This window comes from Nannobrachium achirus (genome assembly GCF_963921795.1).
Source record: "Nannobrachium achirus genome assembly, chromosome: 19".
In the NCBI taxonomy this organism is placed as follows: Eukaryota; Metazoa; Chordata; class Actinopteri; order Myctophiformes; family Myctophidae; genus Nannobrachium; species Nannobrachium achirus.
In genome coordinates this window covers 28,546,924-28,571,057 of record NC_137826.1, presented here as the reverse complement: position 1 = coordinate 28,571,057, position 24,134 = coordinate 28,546,924, and the positions used below count along the sequence as shown (strand labels likewise).

Here is a 24,134-nt window from a genome sequence, read left to right as displayed (position 1 = left end):
AATTCAATTTAAAAAAAAAAAGAAGAAAAAAAAAAGGATATGGAGAGTGTGATAACACAATTTGCTGAGGCCAAAGCACGCAAGGTTACAAAAATCACTTAAGTGATACAGTATATGTGGGTCAGTGACGTGACGCCCCAAAAAATGTGTTTTTAAAAAAACTTTAAATTGCAGGCATAAAAGTTATTTACTTTTGTTCTACTCACTCTCAACCTTATGGAAATACATTTTGTTTTTAGATATTTTATTGGAATCAGACTTTATTCAGCAGTTTGTTGTACTTGTGCCTAAAATCGTCATATGGTGTGACATGAAAATAATTGTTCATAAAATGAAAATGGAGTACATCTTTCTTAAGTTACTCACTTTATCAAAGTCCTTTATCATAACTAACCAGTGATCCACTATAGTTTTTTGAAAATTAATTATATCTGTATATTTTTTTCATAATCGACACTCTGTGTGAGGCCCATGTTCATGATCTTACAACATATTTTAAATGTATTCTGTCAAAACTTTCTCTAAAATTACACAAATATTTGTGACTCTTCCTGATAATATTCTCTATGTAATCCATAAACATTTTTTTGGTTTAATCATTAATAAAGGTATGATTTCTCACTATTTGGAATGTCACACCAAATGATTTAGTGTCACACCGTATGATCATATCTTCATGTGTCAAAGCAAACTGTGTTTTAACCTACCTATTAGTGAGTACTGAACTTTACTGATTGATTAAACAATTACCCAGGATAACATGGCCTTAATATTTCTGAACAGGATATTATTGTAGGGCTTTAACATGGGATAAGAAAGAATTGTAGTAGTAGATGGATGATGAGGATGTGCACAGGAATGCTACGCACACCTAAGTCTTCTGCCGGCCCACGGCAGAAGGATCCTAAAGGGACAATAAGGCGCATAGCCACACTTGGAGCCAAGGCATTGAAGGCAACATTTTATTAACACCAATTAGTGGAAACAGAACTCAGCATTCAGGTAAATTGCTTTTTTCCGAAGTCTCCTGAACTTGAACACAGCATTTTGTGTTGAACAAATGTAATTAGGAATCATGACATTACACCACATCTCCACTAGCTAAAGAGTGCTGGGTTGCGCAACTCTGAAAATAGCTGATCTACAAGCTCTCGCAGCACAACGTGTTGAGAGCTTGTAGATCAGCTATTTTCGCTAGTTTTGTCTCGGGTCCTACCTTAACACTGTCCACTGTCCAGTCCAGTGAGTCAAAGTACAAAAGTATTAGATCAGATTAGATTATACATTTAGACTGTATTGTACATCAGCCAGTCGTATTTGGTGAGGGTAGCAAACCGGCTGCCTTGTTGCGGTTCTGCTATGCCACAGACAACCTCCTGCTCTTCGTAGAAAATGCAGTCTCGCCCCTTTGGCTCCTCTCTCCTTGCTGGGTCATTGTTTAGTTTCTCCCTGTACTTTCTCGTTCTCTCAGCACTTGTCATTTTCCAGCTGACAAAAGAAAATGGAATGTATAGTTTAAGACAAAGAGAAAATATTGTTTAGATTGAAACAATATGTTAAGGTTTCTGTGAAGGGGTTTCTGCTCTGTCTGATGAATTTGAAGTATCACTGAATGAAGCTAAATTACATTTTATGTAAAAATGTTTAAAACAAATGTTTAAATGTACAAAAGAAACATGGAACTTTGTTATTTGTTGTTATATCTGTAGTTAAATACAGTATAAATCATATGGTGTGACAGTCAAGTCATATGGTGTGACAAGCAGACATGTCACACCATATGATTAAGTGTCACACCATATTACTGTTTTCTCCATTTAGGTTTACCTTGAGGCTACTATGTACACATTAGCATGCTAACAGCATGCTAGCTATAACAAAGCAGCCTAGATCTACATGGAAATATGACCAAAACTTCAAATAACTTAAGCTTTTTTTAAAGAAAAGGTGTCACACCAAAAGACATCCAGAATGGTGAGTTTGTCAACGTTTCAACAAGATGGCATTTCATGAAAATGTTAAAATCATAACTCACCTCAGACACCTGTCTTGCAGTTGTGCTGGGAGTGCTGAATAGCCTTACAGAAGAAGGACCTCTCTAGCCAATAGGTGTCCAAATAATTGCCTGTTTAATTTTTCCAAACTAGTGTCACACCAAATGATTTTGGGTTGGGGGACAAAATGTTTTTGATCAGAAATGACTGAAAACATTATGCTTTGACTTTGAAAAGATATAGGCTCAAAATAGACATTTTTTTTAGCCTAAATTCATTTTCAAATGATTTTTAGCAATTCTTTTTCTTAGTTTTATTCAAGTTCCCACTTTGAGAAACAAGGTCAGGACAGTCACACCATATGAGTTTTGCCATGTTTGGTTGAAGATTCTGAAGAAATGAGGAATGAAATGTTTTAATCTTGAGTAAGTTCACATAAAGCTTAATGTCCTGCACAATATTCAGAAGGTTTTTGACAAATATATTTTTTATTTATACATGTTTGACACCGAGGACAGCGAAAACGTTACGTCACGTCACCCACCCATATGTGTGTGTGTGTGTGTGTGTGTGTGTGTGTGTGTGTGTGTGTCTATATATATATATATATATATATATATATATATATATATATATATATTATATAATATACTTATTTTTCCTGAAATTCTTTTGAAAAACAATGTGTTTCGCAAAGGTCTACCTGCTGGTGGCGCTATAACAGGCCAATGTGAAAAGGGTGGCGTTTGTTCTGTCACGGAAATTCCTAGCTGCGTTTATGCATTTTGTTCAAAACGGACCAATCCTGCAAACGTTGATAGCCAATATTAGCCAATTAAGATGGGATACAAAATAGCGGAGAGATACGTCTTGATCACATGACCATAGAGATACTGTGTTCTGATTCGCATGATTTTTGGATAAAAACACAGACGGACAGGCCAATATTAGCCAATTAAGATGGGATACAAAATAGCGGAGAGATATACGTCTTGATCACATGACCATAGAGATATTGTGTTCTGATTCGCATGATTTTTGGATAAAAACACAGACGGACAGGGTGCGAAACATAGTCTCTCGCCCTGCCTTCGGCCTGGCGGAGACAATCAGCCATCAAACATGGTTGCTGTGGATGGTTTGGTAAACACTCAAAGTTCAAGAGACACAAATTTCATGAAAGTTTATCATGGCAAAAAGGAATAAAACTTTACTCTGAATTCTTGATTATTTGTGCTGATTGGTCAGCCACTGTAGCAGCCCAAGGGCTGATAGCAGTTACACCAATGAACCCTACGACTGATATGGCTTCATGCTCTCTGTCCGTTCATCACATTCTCTACCCAAGGAAAATAAATGCTGGGTGAAAATGGCTTTATTAAAAACCTTAAATGAGCACTTCTTAATCAGATTCTTCTCAGCAAATGAGTTGTGAAAATCGCTTCAGACAGGAAATTAACTTTGAGCTGACTGAGAACACTACATTAGCTTCATTCATTTTAGCCTCTGAGGGACAATGCATGTGTAACTATATGACCTCACAACTTGAAATATTCTGACTTGATGAGAACACTGTCTCTTACATAATGAGCTAGATCAAAAACTAGAGTGAGAACAATGCTTATGGGTTCAAGAAAGGGGCAGCCAAACTGGATGGAAGTGAAAACTGACATGAGAGGAGACTTTTTGTGTTTTATCGCTCAGTAGCAATAAGAGATGGTTCATAATTAATTACTGTAAGACATGTAGGCCTAATTAAGCCCTTATGGATGTTTTTTACCATAATAGCTGGTGGCATGCATAACTTGATGAAATTGGGTTAAATCAGTGCGGCTCCATCTAGGCTAATTAGACAACGATCCTCGGATTTGCCGTATAGATTACATGAAATTTATGTGGCCCAGTGGAATTTTTTGATAACTGATAGTTATAAGTCTCCACCAGACTGCTCAGATCAGGCCGTGCAAAAAAAAGTGTATTACTAACATAATTTGATCCATGTTTCAAATGTCACTCAAGCACCAAAATCCCACTTTAAATGCCCTATGATAAAGATGAACAACTATAGCTCCTTTGATCTGTCCAATTTCACTCAACGGGACACTGCTGTCTGTGAACACCACTCCAGCTAGAAACAAGTAAACTGAGACTCTAATCTGGCATGCATGTCAAACCATAACTTACTGTAGAGCTCACGGTACCTAATTTATTATAGGGCTGGTGTACCCTTGAAATTGGGCATGCATATGCCCATAGAGGAGGCCTAATACAACAGCGCATACATGAAAAGTATTTGGCTACTCATTACTCACAATGTCATACTCAGTATCACCAGTAAGACGCCTAAGGGCGAAAAGCGACCCCGCCCTTTGGCCATCTGGCCAGTGATGTATCGGACCAGTTACCCATATATGGAGACCCCTGGTACCCATATATGGAGATCCATCACAGATATGGGCTTAATACCGATGACATCAGGGATCTCCATATATGGGCATATAAGGGATTGGGTTCCCCTGACATCACAGGGATCTCCATATCTCCATATATGGGGGACATAAAAGGGAGTTGGTTCCCTTGGCATCACAGGGATCTCCATATATGGGCATAAAAGGGATTTGGTTCCCCTGACATCACAGTGTGTCAGAGCGTGATGTCAGAAGGTGAGAGTCAATCAACAAAAAAGACAAGCGTTACCCATACATACAGATACGGTCAAGATGTGGCGGTTCTGATACTAAACTGCAACCTACGGTCGCAATATGATGACTAGGCTACAAATCTATTTGCGTTTGAGCAGGTACAATTATAATAGCCTAATGTCCATTTCAAACATAGGCAGTTAACATATTACCAATGGATCCTGATCCTTGATCTTGGGCTGTATCTCAACGTCGGAGCATCTCTTCCTAAAAAACACAAACAAAAGCCCAAACCCCCTCAATTAGTCAGACATGTTCAGACTTTAAATGTTCATGGCACCGACTTTCATGGCACCGACTCCGACCTTGCAGTCTTTAGGGATGGCTAAATTGTAAACGCTAATGGTTCTATAAACACTTTCTTGCCTCCTTCCCAGCCCTTTCTCATGAGGGCGACCCTTATCTGTAGATGAGTTATACAGATAGATCAGTACAAACTCAACAGTCATGTTGTTTTTAAACTTCTCACCATCCCTTCCTAAACATAAAAATAAATCCCTCTCAGGGGCAAAATTAGACCTTATTCCGCATGGGTTTTCAGATCAAAGGGGCACTGTACTGCTATGAGGGGGGCCCATAGATTAGGAGATTAGAGACCCCTAATATATTGGCAATGACAAAATACATATGAATTTATATGTAGAGCGGCTATTTTTATTTATTGAAAACAAAATGTATTAAAAGAAAACCCTCGCCACTGTCGTCAGTAGGGGTGGCCCTTGGTTTGTAAAACCCATCAACCCTATACAAATTACACTCCCTCCAATTAGCCAAACTGTAATGCTTCTCTCTAAACTGAGCAAAATTGACCCTTTTCCTGAAAAGCTATTGTCACTCATATAGTCTATCCTGCATAGCAGGACAGGCCTGAAACAAACATCTGGAAAATAGCCTATAATAAAATGTAACCTTTAAGTTAACGGTAGTCATTCCAATAACATATTCTCCTAAAAGTCAATATTTTAATGGAATAGAAAAAATATGTTGCGCTGTTAGTTTTTAATAGGTTTCTTACTATGCTTGTGTTGCTGTTTGAGCCCCAGAATGCTTCAGGCAGGTATATGGCCCCATTCTCAAGTGAAGCTCTGCCCCAAGAGAATCTGTGCATTTAAATAGGCTATTAGTCTCACCACTGCAGTTAATATAGCCTATTATGTAGGCCTATAATCACCACAGGCACACAGTAGTGAGAATGTAGAGGAACATTACAATTTAGCAATGGCTCAGAACAGAACAAGTAGACTATTTGATTAAAATGAGTTGAGAAATTGTCGACAAAACAGAGAATGTTCACAGAAACAGAACCATTAGAAGTTAACCGCCTATTATAGTATGTATCAAATTGAATAGCTTCAAGCAATGAATGGACTAGTATCTAGCGCCATCTAGTGCCGTAAAAGGTCATTTAACTTTTGGTTTAAGTCCTGAAATGACAAAAAGTGAAATATATACAGGAAATCGTGCGGAAATGTTAAACAAGGCTGTTGCAATGAAAAGTGATGAAATAAAAACATAATATGTGTTTAGATCTTATCCGTTTGGGTGTTTTCCGGATGAAACCAAGTTTTATGATCACATGACCAAAGACTTGCCCATGTGACAACAGCATCAACAACAACTTCCATTGGATTTCCGCGCTCTCAGTTTAGATAAAGTAACTAACAAGTATGCATGCAAGATGATTAGTGCAGATAAACTACTGATAATTCATGTTTTATTCCAGTCTGCACAATGGGATGCAGGTTACCTGCTCAGCACTGGAATGCTCTTTCCTCGAGAGTCCTCTTCACGAGAGATAAAAGAGCTAAACGGGCTTTGGAGCTTCAGGGCAGACATGTCTCCATGCAGGAACAAGGGCTTTGAAGAGGCATGGTACAAAAGTCGCTTATCAGAGGTAAACACAAGTCCAATCCGCAATGTTAAACCTGCACTCTGGAACATATTCTAAAGAATTAACGCAATTGTAATACATGTGTATCATGATAATCAGCACATCTGCAGTAGGTGGTAGTCTTCCATTGATTCGTTTACTGGAACTTGGTGTGAAAGGAATCATGACGTTTAATTCAAGATATAATAAGTTATTTTCTTTTGTTAAAATAAGTGATAATAGCGCTATATTCTGATAGTTATCATTGCTATAAGGTGCTTGTTCAGCAACAGGCGTCTCCCTGTCTGTTCTCCTTTCAGCTCTTTAGTAATCAGAAAATGCATTAATGGGGTGGGATACCAGTTTGATCCAATCAGTAGAGCGTATTCATACAGAATAATGAATACAGAATAAACAAGTGAAATAGGAAGTGATGATACAAGGAAGTTAGCAGACAGAATTGAAACACTTACTTATGCCTTTAAATTCCTTGTGAAACATAGATAGGCCATTGGTGGAACTCATCCATCCTCTCTGGTCCAGTTGTTGCCATGGCAGCCCCCTGCCTTCATCTCCTGCTCTGTGGTCCTCCTCAGTCCTTCTCCGGGAGGCTCTAGGCCAGTAGTTCTCAAACTTTAAAATGTCAAGGTCCCCCTTAACTCTGACAGTATACAAATGAAACTATACTGTCAGAGTTACATACTTGTAAGGGTCAATTTAGACAATTTAGACCTCCCAAAAGGAACCCAGAGAGTCCCTGGACCCCACTTTGAGGACCACTGCTCTAGACTTTCCTGAAGGAATTGAAACAGCATCTCTATTAAAGTGAAGCTGATGATGGGGTACTCTCTCCTGATTGGATGAAATTGGCAACGCACCTGAAAATGTAGTTTTCTGTTTATTAAACAACCCTTTTACGTTTTGCAACTTTAAAGTACAAATGTGACCTTAATAAAGTTTTGCATTTTTAAATGTGTCTTTATGTTGTGCAAGTTGCGACTTTTTGTACTGCTGCTAGCCTAAACGGGGCTCCCTCGTAAAAGATCTTGTATCTCAATGTGACTTCCTATATAAATAAATAAATTAAGGTCTAAAAATCGAAATAAAAAAAAAAACAATGATTTACAAAAGGCTAAATTATCAGTGAGGATCTGACTGTGTATCTGTACAAATCATACACGCTTATCTGTCTTTGTATCAGAGTGGCCCTGTGATTGACATGCCAGTTCCTGCCAGCTATAATGATATAACCCAGGACCCCAAGCTGAGAGATTTCATTGGCTGGGTGTGGTATGATCGAGAGGTGTGGGTGCCAGCCCGCTGGGGAGCTGATGAGGGAACTAGAGTCGTACTCCGAGTGGGAAGTGCACACTACTATTCAGTGGCGGTAAGTACAGTATGACCTAAAGAGATCTGTGATTCTCAACCTTAGACAGCCAGTTTGATACGCGTTAGGCCATGGACCCCCGTTTGATGATTGTTTTTTACCCCAATTTTAAATTTACCACATTTAGTGTTAATTTAACTCTTGAGAGTGTACAAACGTACACTAGCTAAGTAGCTATTAACTATCCCATCATTTAGCTGGGGACCCCTGGGACACCCCCAAGGACCCCTGGGGTTCCCCGGATCCTGCATCGAGAACCACTGCATTAAGCCCGATCTGTACGTCATCGTATGACGGTGTCACAAACTGAAAATTGCTGATATTCTACAAGTTCACAAGTGTCGTGGATGCATCGAGTTGTGAGCCAAGTAGACAAGATATTTTCGGCACGTGACACTGTCGTACGACATAAATTAAACATCTAACTAAACCAGGGGTCTTCAACGTTTTCAGGCAAAGGACCCCTTAGTTGAGAGAGAGATGAAGCAGGGACCACTATATAGTTTCATCGTTCAACAGCTCAATCATCAGTGTATTTTGGATTCATGTCAATTTGTGTTTTCAGTTATTTAACCACTTGAGCCATTACCTAATAAACTTGACCTTTTACACTGTACACTGTCTTTTCCCCTCTACACTAAACCTCTTTGTCGAAAATAGCCGATCAACAAGCTCACAACGCCTTGCGCTGCGAGGTGTTGTGAGCTTGTAGATCTGCTATTTTTGGCAACAGTTTTCAGAATATGGACACTAGAGTTCAAATTGTTAATATAAAAAGGAGGACCCCCTGTAGTAACTCTGAGGACCCCCTATGGGTCCCGGACCCCCTGTTGAAGACCCCTGGACTTAACAAACTGAGTGTCCACAACATGTTAACTTCATGAAGGGTTCAAGTCTGGGTCATATTGAGGCTGCCTGGGAATCGGAAGGTCATCGGTTTGACCCTCAGCTCAACCAGTGTACGTGGCAAGCTGTAAAAGCAATTTCCCCTCCCCCGAGGACCAGAAAATACTCCCTTCCCCTTCCTTTCTCTATATGTACGGTATATACAGTATGAACAATACCATATGTTAAACACATTTAATGCGAAGTGCTTCCAATTTAAGCAAAACTTGTCACCTCTGCAGTTCATTCATCCTCCACACACTTATTGAGATAAATTACATGTAAAAATGAAATGAAATGTCTGCAGGCTCACTTGAATAGGTCTATATCTAATCCTATAAAATCTCTATTTTACTTACCCGTATTTTCCGGACTATAAGGCGCACTTAAAAGCATTTAATTTTCTCAAAAAAACGACAGTGCGCCTTATAGTCCAGTGCGCCTTATATATGGATCATTCATTGACATTGACATTCCCTTTAGCACAGCTCCATCTGTTGGATGCATAACGCAACGGTAGCGTCTATTATGTGCACCTTATAGTCCGGTGCGCCTTGTATATGAAAACAGTTCGAAAATAGACCATTCATTGACAGTGCGCCTTATAGTCCGGTGCGCCTTATAGTCCAGAAAATACGGTAATTCTCTTGTGTAACCCTCTTAAAATAATGTTGTGTTTAAGCTTAGCTGAAATAACCATCAGTTTTAGTTATTTTTGGGGTATTTGTCACTGTACATTTGCACATACTTTACTCAGCTGTCATTGCCATGCTTGCAAAATGAGAAGACAATAATATTACCAGAAACACATAAAGAGATAGCCCTGAATGATCATAACAGGTCTGTAACACTGAGAGTGTACAAATAGAACCAAATTGACCCTTACAGGTCCATTAGGGCACTCATTTGAGAAACACTAGTACTAGTTGGGACTCCTAATGTGCCATATTGTCACAGTAAATAAGTGTCATACATATTTTGAAGTATTTTCAGTGTATTTAGAAGAAAACAACATGTATAATGGTGTGTAAAAAAGAAAATCTAGAAATGTGTCACAGACAAAAGAAAGCCTTGCCACGTACACAAACACATTTGTCCGTGTATAGACATGTGCCTATCTTTCACATGTCGCTTCAAGTAGATCGACCCCGCTCTCCCACCTCCCCGTTCGGAAATCTTCTAGAGAGAAGAAAGTGAAGGAAATGGAAAGAAAATAATAATAAGGCGCAATGATCGCTTCAGCACACCCAAAACACACACAAAGCACACACAAAACACGGGTGAGAGAGAAGAAAATGAATGAAAAACACCACGCTCATAGAGGCGCTTCTTGCCTCTGTGAAAACAATGATACATAGATCATATATCATATATTGATCAGCTTCCTCTTAACGTGAATCTCAGACACCATGTTTCTTAGCCGATGTGTCAACCATTCCAAAAGTCATGCGATTGGAAGTTATTGTTCTCCACAAACTCAGAGGAACGGGGAGGCTGGGGAGCGGGGTGACCGGGGTCGATCTACCTGAAGCGACGTGTGAAAGATGGACAAGCGTTGATGACCCCTGTACACACTGTTTGTAAAATCCGTCAACTGCATTTACCATCCTAACTATTGTCCTTGCTCTTGTAGTGGGTGAATGGCGTGAAAGTGACGGAGCACAATGGTGGTCATCTTCCCTTTGAGGCAGAGATAGGGGATTTAATCAGAGAGAACCCCAAAGTACCATGCAGGATCACCATTGCTGTCAACAACACTCTTACTCTGGAGACCCTCCCTCCAGGAGCAATCGAGCATATGGACGATACCTCCAAGTAACCCATTCTGTTTGTTTATTACTTGGAAAGAAACTGGTCGGACATTTTATCAAACAAAAGTATTATCTTATGATGTAATAACATAGACTGTAAAAAAATATAGAAAGCGTCACGCCATTGGTTTCTACAGACCGTAAATGAGGCCTGTTTTTCAGCTATTGCAAATCTTTCTCTATCCGCTCCAGAAATGAACACGGAAATGAATCAAATGAATGCTATTGGCTGGAGGGCGTGTCTTCATTCTGTATGACCGCTAGAAACCCTAGAAACATAGCCTACTTTATCATTCATTTTAAAATGAATGTGACCATAATGTACTAAATGCATATAACAAGACTTTAAACTAGCGATAGAAACCCAAAATGTTTATGAAAAGGTTTGCTAAGATAATAAAATCAAGTGTTAAGTTCACCAAAACCTCATAGAGAAACATTGAGATACAAATGTCTTGACACCGGTAGAAGGTGAAATAGCGCCATCTGCTGGGCCATTAATAGGAACAGCAGATTCAAGGGGACCTTGGAAGTGGCCTCATTTCCAGGGAGCGAAGCGAGCCCCTTGAGTAATAATCATTAATTTGGTCTAATCACCTTAATTTACTTGGGCAACAATGTATTATTAAAAAATACAGGGCAAATCAAGGTTTGTCTAATATCGCATAGCCAGATGAACAGAGATCTCTTCCTGTGATAATATCTGGGGTGTTCACTGAATGGGCTTGGATGCCAGAGAAAACCGGCGCTAACAAACCTACATTACTGTTTGAAAACCAATCCTGATGCTGTACCTTCACATATGAAGGATCGCCCTGAAGTCTTTGCATTGGTTCTTCTGCAATGCTGTTATTTTAGATGTCACAAGAGGTATCAGTAGGCAGAGATCTCTGATTGTTTGGCTACACGAGATTAAGGTTTGTCCACAAAGTTGTAAAACACTGTCCATTGTTTGAACAGGTATCCTGGTGGCTATTTTGTGCAAAGCATCATGTTTGACTTCTTCAACTATGCTGGGATACATCGTCCTGTCTTGCTATACACTACACCAAAGGCATATGTTGATGACATCACTGTGGTGACTGACATCTCTGAAAACACTGGTAATTTTTGTATAATATATTTAATTGTAAATTATAAGATTAAGATGATATTTCCCATTTGTCAATGGTCCGTCTCCTCTGAGCACAGAGGGAGCAGAGCACTCTAAAATAATTTAAACATTCATCATCATGACTGTAATGTAGCTTATGTCCTCTCATAAACACACCTTATTGAGTCAAGCAGCCATAAGACAAGCTTGTTCTGAAGGACACAGAATAGAAAACGGGTCACGATACTATGGAGACAGGACAGCTATAGAGATGCGGCCGATCCGATTTAGGATTGGGATCTGATCTCGATACGTACATCATTCACATATCGGAGATGGCTATCGTGTTACCGAAAGATCAGTCTCTGACGTTTACTATAGTCCATCCTGCACAACACAGTGAGAAATAAGGGAAGTTTATTTTATTTTTTCCATATTTACTTTAGCATATTGTTATATGCTTAGAGCTTTTCATAACATGGGCCCTATATTTATATTGATTCATATACTATATACATACAGTACATACATACATACATACAACATTAATAAATAAATCACATCATAATGAAGAGACGGTAGCAAGAATTAACATCTATTAGTAAATACACAAACAGCAGATAGGAATTCTGTTCTTATGTGTTTGTTCTGACGTTACGGGAGTGTTGCCCAGTCTCCAGGCATGCTGTCTGACTGGCCACCATGAGCGACGTGCCACAGAAAGAAAACATTTGCCAACATACCTTGCATTTCACGTTATATTCATTCCTACTGACTGACAACCGTTCACTTCCCACTGGGTGAAAATACAGAATAAATTGCATCCCGTAATTGTTCAAAATGGGATGTGAGATTTTAATTGTCAATTAAAGGACGATAAAAAATGTTTTATGGAATGATAAAAAACCCACATACAGTAGCCTACTGTAGAAAGCAATGATGGAATGTCAAACACTACTACATGCTCACACCCTTTGCCCCTACTATCAATACTACAAACTTCCAGAGGCACTGTATCACTTGTGGTCAAATTGAATGATTGTGTGTGACTTGATACGTTATCACTAAACCATGCGTTTCCTCTATGTTCCAGGCCTAGTCGGTTACAGTGTATCAGTGCTAGGTGCTCCCACAGCCAATTTGAAGATAACTTTGATGGACAAAGACGGACGCTGTGTGGCCTCCTCCTCTGGGCCATCTGGGGTGCTCAAAGTGGTGGACGCCAACTTGTGGTGGCCATACTTGATGCACGAGAATCCGGGCTATCTTTACTCTATGGAGGTACGAGAAAATAATTCACTAAATATTTTAATTTTATTTTCATTGAGATTGAGTCACAGCCGCTAAAGGGTGTAACCATCGTTTTAACACGGCAATATATTCACGTCCTACATTGGTATTCACGCTCATGCCAGTAAATGCTGAATCATTTCCCCCTTTTTCTTTTCTTACAAAAGCGCCTCACTAAGACTTCTGCTAATGCACAGAATTTGCTGTTACTATAATATCTACCCTAAACTATAGTAAGTGCTTACACAGGTCCCTGAGGGTTAACTACTGTATTCAGTTAAGCCACCAGGCTGGAGTAGATAGGAAACAAAAATAAGCCTGGGAACTTACAGCAGCCCTCATATTCGTTATATTTACATATATATTCAATTAATAATAAAGTATAAATAAGTACACACTAGAATGGGGCCCTTAGTAGAGCGTGGCATTGGTGGCATACCCCAATAATAATACTTAGACTGTTTGACTTTTTAACACAGGGTTCCAGTGGGTCCTTAAAAAGTTATAAAGAATCAGGGAAATTAAGGTCTTAATTTGTCTTATATTTGACTGTAGGTATTACATTTGAAGATGTTTTTAAGAATCACAGTGAAAATGAAAGCCATAATACATCTGTGTGTTTGCTATTTACACTGGGCTGCATAACATTTCATCGTCATCGCATTGTCAAAGGAGAATGTGGTGCGTGGTTGCCAGGTGTGGCCAGGTGGTTGGGATTGATGTGGTTGTGGTTGCTGACTTGCTGTCATGAGCCAAGATGGGGAAATACAAGTTTGGTGCAAAATGGAAGGAAACAAAAAAATATGTCATGGTTGGCATAAGCAGTGAATGAACATGAGGTATTTACTGTATGTCCAAAGAAATTCACTTTGGAGACCATGGGGATGAAAGCAGTAGAGTCCCAAATGAGACTGGTGACGCACCAGAATTTGGAAGAGGCCGCAGCAAGCAGCAGTGGGCCTATGCCTACATTGATTGTTTACACATGCCCTTGAAGTTGCAAAGACTCCTCGGTCACAACACCCTAGTTTCGTTTCACTACCAGCGGGCAGAGAAAGGTGCAGCACGCTTTGAAGAAGTACTGTAAGCTTTACAGTAACTTACAGTGTAAGGTGGTTTTATTGTGCAGTATAGTCTCCATGAAATCACAATGCATGCCTGTGCGAGAAATGCACTATTTATATATAATGTAATATTGGCTGCTGAAAAACAAACAACCAAACAAAACAATAAGAGAGCAGGCCAGCCATGCACCAACCGGCCACTGGGAGAAACTTCCCGATGGCCAGTCCACACCAACTACCAGGGTACCCTGCAACCTCTATTTTTGGAGCGGTGAAACCGGCTCCCTATAAACAGCTATGTCCCTGGCTATGTGGGTGGGTGGACATGTCTGTAGCCTGACAATACCTCTGCTGACCACACACACGTTAAAGGAGGGACGCTGTTGAGCAGGCCAGGCACACTCCACACACACACACACACACACGCACGCACGCACACACACACACACACACACACACACACACACACACACACACACACACACACACACACACACACACACACACACACACACACACACACACACACACACACACACACACACACACACACACACACACACATCTAGAACCAAGGCTCGAAATTGCGACCATTTTGGTCTCAAATGCGCCTGAAATTTTACACTGAGGTGCCCACTCGTCCTTAGTGCCCATTCTTCTTGTACCCGCTAGGACACTAAGTTTTGAATCCTGGCCAGGATATTGCTTAATGTCTATTGTCTACCATGTGATTAGACTACCGCTCCACTTCGAACTAAGGTTGATTTTTTTAATATCTGAAGATGTTACTTCCTTGGAGATTTTAAAAATAAAATACACATCTGAAACCAAGCTCTGGATCGTTTTACAGCAGTTATATATGAAAGATGAACAGCGTCTCTTTTGAGCAAGCTGTAGTGCTGTCATACAGAGAAAAAGTGTTTAATTATCCTGTTGCTTACTTGTGTAGGTGACTTGCCAGTGCAGAGCAAAATTTGAATATCAACCAGAGTTACATTTTACAGCTTAAATTGTTGTGCACCCAACGCAACCCAGTATACTACCCCACAGTGCATGCATAATATACAAGACATTCAGTGGGAAAACTGTTGAGAAATATGCCTTACGTGGAACATATAGCTTATAGTTTATGAACTCTCCCTAAATCTCCAGGTTCACATGACAACAGCCCATGAGGGGACAGCATATGAAGACGTGTATGCCCTACCAATCGGCATCCGCACAGTCAAGGTTACCAGTCGCCAGTTCCTAATAAACAATAAGCCCTTCTATTTCCATGGAGTCAACAAACATGAGGATGCTGATGTGAGTAACCACTAGGGGGTGGCAAAACCTGAACAAATCACAGAAACCAACACTCCTTAAATCTGTTTTAAACACATTTCTTTTCCCAAGGCTGCTATAAAGACAATGACATGGTCACTCACTTATTGAATTCATAACCCAATTCCCCTCCTTTGCTGGGTGCCATAGATTCGTGGGAAAGGCTTTGACTGGCCCCTGATTGTGAAAGACTTCAATCTGTTGAAGTGGCTTGGGGCCAACTCGTTCCGTACCAGCCACTACCCCTATGCTGAGGAGATCCTGCAGATGTGTGATCGTCATGGCATTGTGGTGATAGATGAATGCCCAGGGGTGGGAATTAAAGACATGTAGGTACCACTGTGTACACCCCAGTGATCACTGTGGAGTTTATCCCTAATGGTTTCTGCATTCCAACTCCCATTTCCTTTTTTATACTGGGCGCGTTCGGAAATGCGCACTCAACGCACTGGTGTGCCATGTTGTCGTTCGTTTATTCGGTGCACTTGGTGCGTTGTCGTTCGGAAATCCAGTGCGCGGCGCACTGGTGTGTTGAGTGCACGCACTCACCAACCCTACTCAGAAGATGGGGTTAGGCGGTGTGGTGCGTCAGTGTGGTGTTTTGATTGGTTGGTTTTCATCGCCGTGTCTCGAGCGCTTCTCAGCTGTGAACAATGGAGGAAATGACCGCAAATGCAGCATTTACAGCTTTATTGGTCGTTTGGGCTTGATAGTTTCACACGCATCAACATGTAAACTAACAGCAGGTATGCCAATATTATGAATTACATCTCCTTTCAATATCAACGTTACGTTAGCAACTGCTGCTTTTAAGGAAGTTTACCTTCAGAGTTCAGACTTCAGAGTGAAAAAGCACACAGCTGACTCTTAACTGGTCGTTCGTAAATAAGCCACACTGAACGCACTCTCCAACGCCACGCCCGCTGCACTCACTACACTGAGCACACACCCGGTGCGGGTTTCCGAACGCACCCATATACTCATTGAATTATTGTGTGGACTCGATATGTATTTGTTTCTGTTCATCAAACCATCAAGAGTGCTTACACAATTGGCAGTTATGCCATGTTTCATTGGCTTGAGTGAAGATAATACATATGGGATGTTTGAGAAACAATTCTAGAGAGAATGTCAAGGAATTTTTCACATCATCGTAACTTAATGAATGTAAAGTTAATCAAGGAAACTAATGTCCAAATCGGCTCCAATTTCAATTGCCTTTGAGGAATGAAATCGTGTTCATAACAAGCATCCCATTATAGACTCTATTCACGGCCCGCCCATTCAGCAAATTTCTCAGCAACTTCCTGGTGCTGACGTCAGCTTTGAAGGGTAAACTAACACAGAAATCGCTGGACTTAAAGCCAACAAATCATTATTTCGAACGGTAAAGTAAATTATAATGCTTTGTGCCTTTTACTATCTTGTGTTCTTGATCATTCTTTACTATTCGGAAATTGCATTAAATTTGCGATTTCTGTGTTAACTCTATGGGCTTTTAGTAGGGTTTCCCCTTCAAAGCGTGACGTCAGCACCAGGAAGTTGCTGAGTGGGTGGGACGTGTATAGGGTCCATACCAAAGAATGGGAGCAATAGAGGAAGGTCTGTGCTATGTATACTCTCTCACAGATATTGGTGGAGACTCAGACTTTGGCATGTATTGAGGGCCAGTTTAAGCACGCAAAGACAGCCGGGCAATCGGGAATCGTCAAACATCGCAATCAGCAGAGGTGATGCTGCTGGTCTATCTTCTGTTGTAGCAACACTGATCATATTTCACTCATCACATCAGTGGATGTCATAAAGCAGTGGTCTTCAACGTTTTCAGGCCAAGGACTCCTTAGCTGACATAGAGATGAAGCAGGGACCCCCAGATTCCATATAGTTTAATCGTTTGACAGCACAATCATCAGTGTATTTTGAATTCATGTCACTTTGAGTTTTCAGATATTTAACCACTTGAACCGTCAATATTTAATAAATTTGACCCTTCACTCTGTACATAGTGTGCTCTTTTTTCCCCTCTACACCAAACCTCTTTGCCGAAAATAGCCGATCTATAAGCTCACACAACGTTGTGAGCTTGTAGATCTGCTATTTTTGGCTAAAGTTCTCAGAATATGGACGTTAGGGTTCAAGTGGTTAATATAAAAAAGGAGAAAAAAGTTTCTAAGATTTGAAGGACCCCCTGTAGTAACTCTGAGGACCCCCTGTTGAAGACCACTGTCATAAAGTGTTGTGTGTTGCTTGTTTGTAGTCGTAGTTTTAGGAATGCCTCCCTGGACCACCATCTGGCTGTCATGGATGAGCTGGTTAGGAGAGACAAGAACCATCCCTCTGTGGTCATGTGGTCAGTAGCCAATGAACCAGCTGCAGAGATGCCTCCTGCTGGATACTATTTCAAGTGAGTAAACGGTTACCCCATGTATGTATGTCTGCTGTTCTCCGGATGTGTCCCACACATAATTCTACTGTAAATTCTCGCTGAAACAGGTGGATACAAATGTAAGAAACACCATTTAAAAAAATATATTCTTTTAGTGCTAAAACCGAACAATTTCGTTTTTTTTTCAGTTTTTTTTTTCAATCCAATACAATTTTTTTGCTATTTTACTTACCCTGAGCTGCTTGTAGAGACGTGGGTGGTCCTAGCTCGTCCGACGCTTTCCAACGAGCCATTCTACGTGTTGCGACGATTTATTCCATTGAAAATGGTTTAGAATAAAGTTTAGAGCCCCCCCCCAAAAAAAACAATCTATGCGCGACGTATCCGGGGTGCCGAAACCGAACAATTCCGGTTTCTTTAATAAAATGAATTAATTAATCGGAGGCCTCAGCGAAGCCTCCGTCTAAATCTTCATCCAGGCCGCCGACCGCGATCTCTTTCCACCGGCCCGTAATCGCCGCATCGCGCCGCCTAATCCAATACATTCTCACATCTTTAGAGCTCATTTTCTCTGAACTGTGTTCCTATGGAAGCGAAAAAGTTTTTTTGCGGCTAAATAGCCTCAAATCGGGCAAAAAAAAAAAAAGCCTATAGCCATCTGTTAGCTCTCTTCATCCGGGTCATGTTCATTCCACTAGTGGTCAACGTGAAATGAAAATCCACTGCTGCGTGGGTACCCGTATGTTACAGCGGTGGCCTATGGGGGAATGTCTGGCACTTTGGTGGCCTCTTGTGGCATGGGGGAATGTCTGGCACTTTGGCGGCCTCTTGTGGCCCTTGGCACTCATCGTGTTAACCCTTCTTGTGCCGATCCCGAACAAGTTCGACTTTTTTTTCAATACAATACATACAATATTTATTTTGCTATTTTACTTACCCTGAGCTGCTTGTAGAGACGTGGGTGGTCCTGGGTCCCCGTATGTAACAGCAGTGGTCTGTGGGGTAATGTCTGGCACTTTGCCGCCCTCTTGTGGCCTTGGCACGCAACTTGTTAAAATAGCCAATATACAAGCTCGCAGCGCAAAGCAACGGGGTGTTGTGCACCCAGATCCGCTGGGTCCCAGGCAGATGTCTGAATTCTCTTTTGGGTCTCGAGCTAAAAGGTTTGAGAACCACTGGTTTAGAAGCCTACAACTGTAAAAGAATTCCAGGCGTGTGTGTGTATGTTTGTTGGCTGTATTTGCCTTCCACAAATGTAAGACAGGTAAGATAAGGTCTCTGGGTTAGTAATCTGGAATGCAGTCAGAGTGGTAGAACTGAACCTGACAGGTGGTTGCACATGTAGGGCAGGGACATTCTTTTGTCTTGCCTAGCTATTGAAGCAACACACTGTTTGCCTGGTATGCATGTACTGAATACAGACAATGAGGCCCTTGTTGACCTGAAACACTGACAAACTGAAACTACACACAAGTTCATATTTTACATCCATCTGACTCTTTTCTTGACCACTGGGTGGTCGGAAAAATAACATGATCTTTTATACCTCTTCTTCCCAGGACCTTGATATCTCACACCAAGTCACTGGATACGCGCCCCGTCACCTTTGTCACTGATAGCAATTATGCCAGAGACAATGGGGTAAGTGTTTTACGGTGTACACTTCAGTAATCGCTGTTGTCTGTAATATTATGTATTTATGATCATATCTATATATATATTGGTGTCGTAATTACTCATTATACTCTGAAAAGGTGCAAAGCATAAATACATCATCCCTAGAGTCAGTATCTCTAAGCCCAAACCTACAATCTAGGGCAGGGCTGAGCACTTCTTCTTTTTGTAAGATTTATTATTGGCATTTTAGACAGGAAAATAAGGGCAGGGTGAAACAAAACCTATGCGAGACAAGATGGGAGGCAGATTTGAACCTGGTCAGGGGTGTGCTGTGGACCTTTTTTTAACTAGTGGAGCGGTCGCGCACACATGCACATGAGCAGTCGCTGATTGAAATAACGTTTTTAGGCCTATTTATTAACCCACATTATACTGTATATTACAAATTGTATTCTATATTTACTTGCATAATGGGGAAACTTTAGTGTGTCATAATTATGCATTTACCTCGCAGCCACCACTGTAATTTAATTTGTTCATGAATCCATCAGCCACTGTTATCCAACTCTTTTCACTGCTTCAGACAAAACTTCTCACACCTACTAGGCTACTTATCAGGTCACACAAATGGATAGACCATTTATATGCATCAAACAGGTTGGTCAGTGCTGTTAATTCAAGCTGCGACACTCGGCGTCGATCCGATCTGCAGGTTTTGTTAGTGAGGTGAGAAAACAGCCAATGGTGCATGTGTGGGCATGCGTGCAGCGAGTGGTGCTCCACATAGCTCCACCGGCAGCACACCCCTGAACTTGGTTCCGCACACTCACAAGGAGTTGGTTCCGCACACTCACAAGGAGTTGGGCCGCCATATCTAAATGGGTAGAGAGCCTGAGGGTCCCAGGTTTGATTCCCGGCAATGTGTCAAGGTGTCCCTGAGCAAAACGAAGGCATTCCAGGGTGGGGCACTTTATTGAATATTTACACAAGGTTTAGTAGTAGTATGTCTGGTGAGAGAACCAACAGGTTAAAACCTGCCAACCTGTCAAGCAAGCCCATGATGTACACCTGTTCTAGATTACTGTGTTGGACTGTGTTGTAGACATACCGACGCTCTTAGTCACACTGTCACTCTCTTGTTGACAAATAATAGGCCCTGAGCAGCACGTGGCTCTTTGTCGCCACTCAGTCTCATGGCACAGAGCACTTAAAGGAGAATACCACAATTGTTTGTATTGCTATTGTCCCAATTACCTATAACCTGTAATCAGAGTAAGACCTCATTGTGTAGTTTCTATTAACACCATACTAGTTTACAAATTCACAGAGACTTGGTGACAGTGACGATGCACAGGACTTAGGAAAATAATGGTGCATATTATATATATCCATAGCACTTACAGAAAAAAAGCTTGCTTGCTTTGTGTACCATATTAAATCAAAACACTGCACGAGTCCACAAGTCTCCCATTCACTGTCAGAGGTTTCCTACTGTTCTTTTTGGAGCGGTGATAGCCGCTTCCTCCTCCAATTCAAACTGATGGGTTTGATTTCTTTTTTCTTCCAGAAAACATGCCGATTACTTGTTTTAAGTCATAGGGATAACAGCATATTGAAGTTATATTCATTTCTAATTTGTTTCACTGCCCATTCCTTCCTGTGTCCAGGCTCCTTATGTAGACGTGATCTGTGTGAACAGCTACTTCTCCTGGTACCATGACCCAGGCCACCTGGAGGTCATCCCCATCCAGCTTAACACCCAGTTTGAGAACTGGTATGGGAAGTACCAGAAACCCATCATCCAGAGTGAATACGGAGCCGACGTGGTCAGCGGGCTTCACAGTGTGAGGACTCGCACACATTAAAATCCGTTGACAGGACGGTGTTAAGCACCTCACTGTCACTATTCTTGGCATGTCATTCGGCAAATATATTGTCAGCTTAAGAGATTTTGTGTAAAGGGAAAAAAAGGAGGGGACCAAGACAAATATAGATTCCTGGGGGAGACGAATTTTGTATTTTGCAGACTCTGCACAGCATTTCTAGGAAGGGGAAAAGTACAATATAAATGAACCACTCTTAAAGGAGTAGTTCACTCCAAAATGACTTTTTTTCCTATTGATTATTCACGCCTGGAGACTTGAGTTCAATAATATATTTTTGTATTTGTCACAAGCCAATAATTTGATAACAATAAATGTACCTCAGTAACAGTACATTTACTCAAATAGATTTTTTTGTCTTAGGAATGTGACAAATACAAAAAGATATTATTGAACTCAAGTCTCCATGGTGTGAGTAATCAATAGGATAAAAAGTCATTTTGGGGTGAAATAGTGAAATAACAATCTACAAGCATACAACGCGTCAGAATGTGGCACTTTGTGAGCTTGTAGATCTGCTATTTATCTGCTATTATTGATATTTTTAGAAGCTTTCTGGAAAATCATTGAATTTTTGGGGAAAATAGATAGATCTATACTTTAACTCAACTACTGCTTTGTAAGTATTGCTGAGCTTTATTTTATTTTAATGTATTTATTTGTATGTGTAGGATCCCCCCATGATGTTTACAGAGGAGTATCAGAAGATTGTCCTGGAGAGTTACCACAGCGTGTTTGATCAGAAGAGGAAGGAGTATGTGATTGGCGAGCTCATCTGGAACTTTGCTGACTTCATGACTGCACAAGGTAGCGAGGCATCACATGACAGCCTATAAAACCAGACCTGATAGGGATGCATGTACGCACAGGTGCTTTAGCAGTTTTACAGAGAAGTATATCTGTAGCTAGTGCTTGGCAATATTCTTGCATTATTGAAATGGGGTTGTGTAATAAGCACCCATCCCCCAGCATGTCCAACCATTCTCCTCCAGGCCATTGCTGTTAGTAATAAAACTATTTTTGGTACACTCCCAAGTATTAAGAGACGTTGAAGATTAGTTTCTTGTAGGCATTCAGGAATTGTACTTTGTATGAAGAAATTCATTTCATTTGTAAAGTCTTAATCAAGAGACAAGTATATATAATGCCTTACTGAAAGAGGCTACACATTTCCCAAATCCACAGTTGTACTGTATTCTCCTGTGCTCATAAGTAAATATGTTTGTTTATATTCATCATAAGAAGTTCACTGAATTGTACCTGTTTTGTCTGCAGCTGTGACCCGTGTGGTGGGGAACAAGAAAGGGATTTTTAGCAGACAGAGGCAGCCTAAAGCCGGGGCTTTCATCCTAAGGGAGAGGTACTGGAGACTGGCAAATGAAACGGGCAGACTGCCTCCCTGGACCAGGTACCCCTGCCCGCTCTGAGCCTCCAACGTGAAAGCACTCTGTCACTGCTGACCCCTACTGTTTGATCTGGGGAGGGTCAAACTCTTCATATATAATTTGGCAACACCACATGTATCAATTTAACTTTAAATTCATAATGGAACCAATGGAGATGGAATCGGGCCAACACCTTGATTAATATGCTTGACAACAGACTGGTAACATAACATTGTGTTGGTTTGTTAACTTATTATTAATGACTTTTTTATTTTACCCGGCCTAAATCATCCTGTGGGCTGGATTTAACCCCCCTGCCACCAGTTTGACACCCCTGGTAAACATTTCTTTTCTAGACCACCCCACGTGTGAGGATGTCTTGCCTATGTATTTTCTTTTTCCCCATTATAAGTTGCAAGCTTCTCTGCCAAATGGGCAAATAGAAACTTCTGATGTATCCGCATCCATGGACCATGACATTAACTTAATATTGAATCGTGCGACGCTCAATCATGGATTAAAGTTCTCAGTCGCCACGACTGATAGAAGTCAACATGACTTCTATGGAAGCGTGTTACTCACCGAAAATAGGCTATCTACAAGCTTACAATGCATCTGTGACACAGTTTAAGCTTGTAGATTAGTTATTTTAAGATTAGGGTATTTGAAGTGGTCAAACATACAGTAGAATAGAATATTCAATCTTTCAGGGGGGAAAAAACCCCAATGAATGATATTTCTGCAATTTCTGGCTAGCAAATCTATTTTACATGAACTATTTAGCTTGTTTATGAAACATTTGTACTGCTGCAGATTCTGAATCCGTTTTCAGATTAGAACAAACCTTTATTTCAGGGAGTGAAACAGTTTATATACATTTTAAACTCAAATCCTAATGCTGGACTTAGTTATTGCACATCACTTACCATAAAGTCAAGAAAGACTATTAGATTTTAAAAAGTGCATAAAGCTGTATGCTTATCAAACATGCTACTCATTTTTACACCCATGTCAGGATTGTTTTTGTAAGCAGCATTCTTTTCAACATTCCTTTGGGTGACATTTGGTGGAGCTGAGCACATTATGTACAGAATTCCCTAACAGCAGGACCACTCCTTTTCCCCCATTCACTAAACACCTGTTTTTTTTAAACGGTGAGTTCACCTCTGTATTGACACAGCACCAGTACTCCAACAATTTCCAGTACAAGCAGCTGTAGCTTTGAATGTATGAAAATTCCTTGATGTCGTCTCACACCATTTTGTATTGTTCATAGAGATAAGCCTGTATATTTCCAGTCCTATAAAAGCATTGGGACATGGCCAGCTGGAAGTGACGTTACATAAGAGATTGTGTCTATAATTATGTAGAACCTGTTTGCACACATTTCCAAGTACAGGTATCAAACTGATGTGTCTGTTGTGTACTGAATGTTTTCATACCT

At 40.6% G+C, this 24,134-nt stretch overlaps 1 protein-coding gene across 1 annotated transcript; it reads left to right on the top strand.

The window, feature by feature from the left end:
- Window positions 1-6,305: 6,305 nt before the first annotated feature.
- gusb (glucuronidase, beta) lies at window positions 6,306-24,127 on the top strand. Its single transcript, XM_080748836.1, has 12 exons — window positions 6,306-6,590; window positions 7,768-7,953; window positions 10,472-10,653; window positions 11,610-11,752; window positions 12,836-13,023; window positions 15,249-15,401; window positions 15,570-15,748; window positions 17,677-17,823; window positions 19,365-19,446; window positions 21,090-21,266; window positions 21,977-22,112; window positions 22,581-24,127. Exons 1-12 carry the CDS (start codon window positions 6,375-6,377, stop codon window positions 22,730-22,732), a joined length of 1,941 nt encoding a protein of 646 aa, XP_080604962.1. The 5' UTR covers window positions 6,306-6,374; the 3' UTR covers window positions 22,733-24,127.
- The last annotated feature ends 7 nt before the right edge of the window (window positions 24,128-24,134 follow it).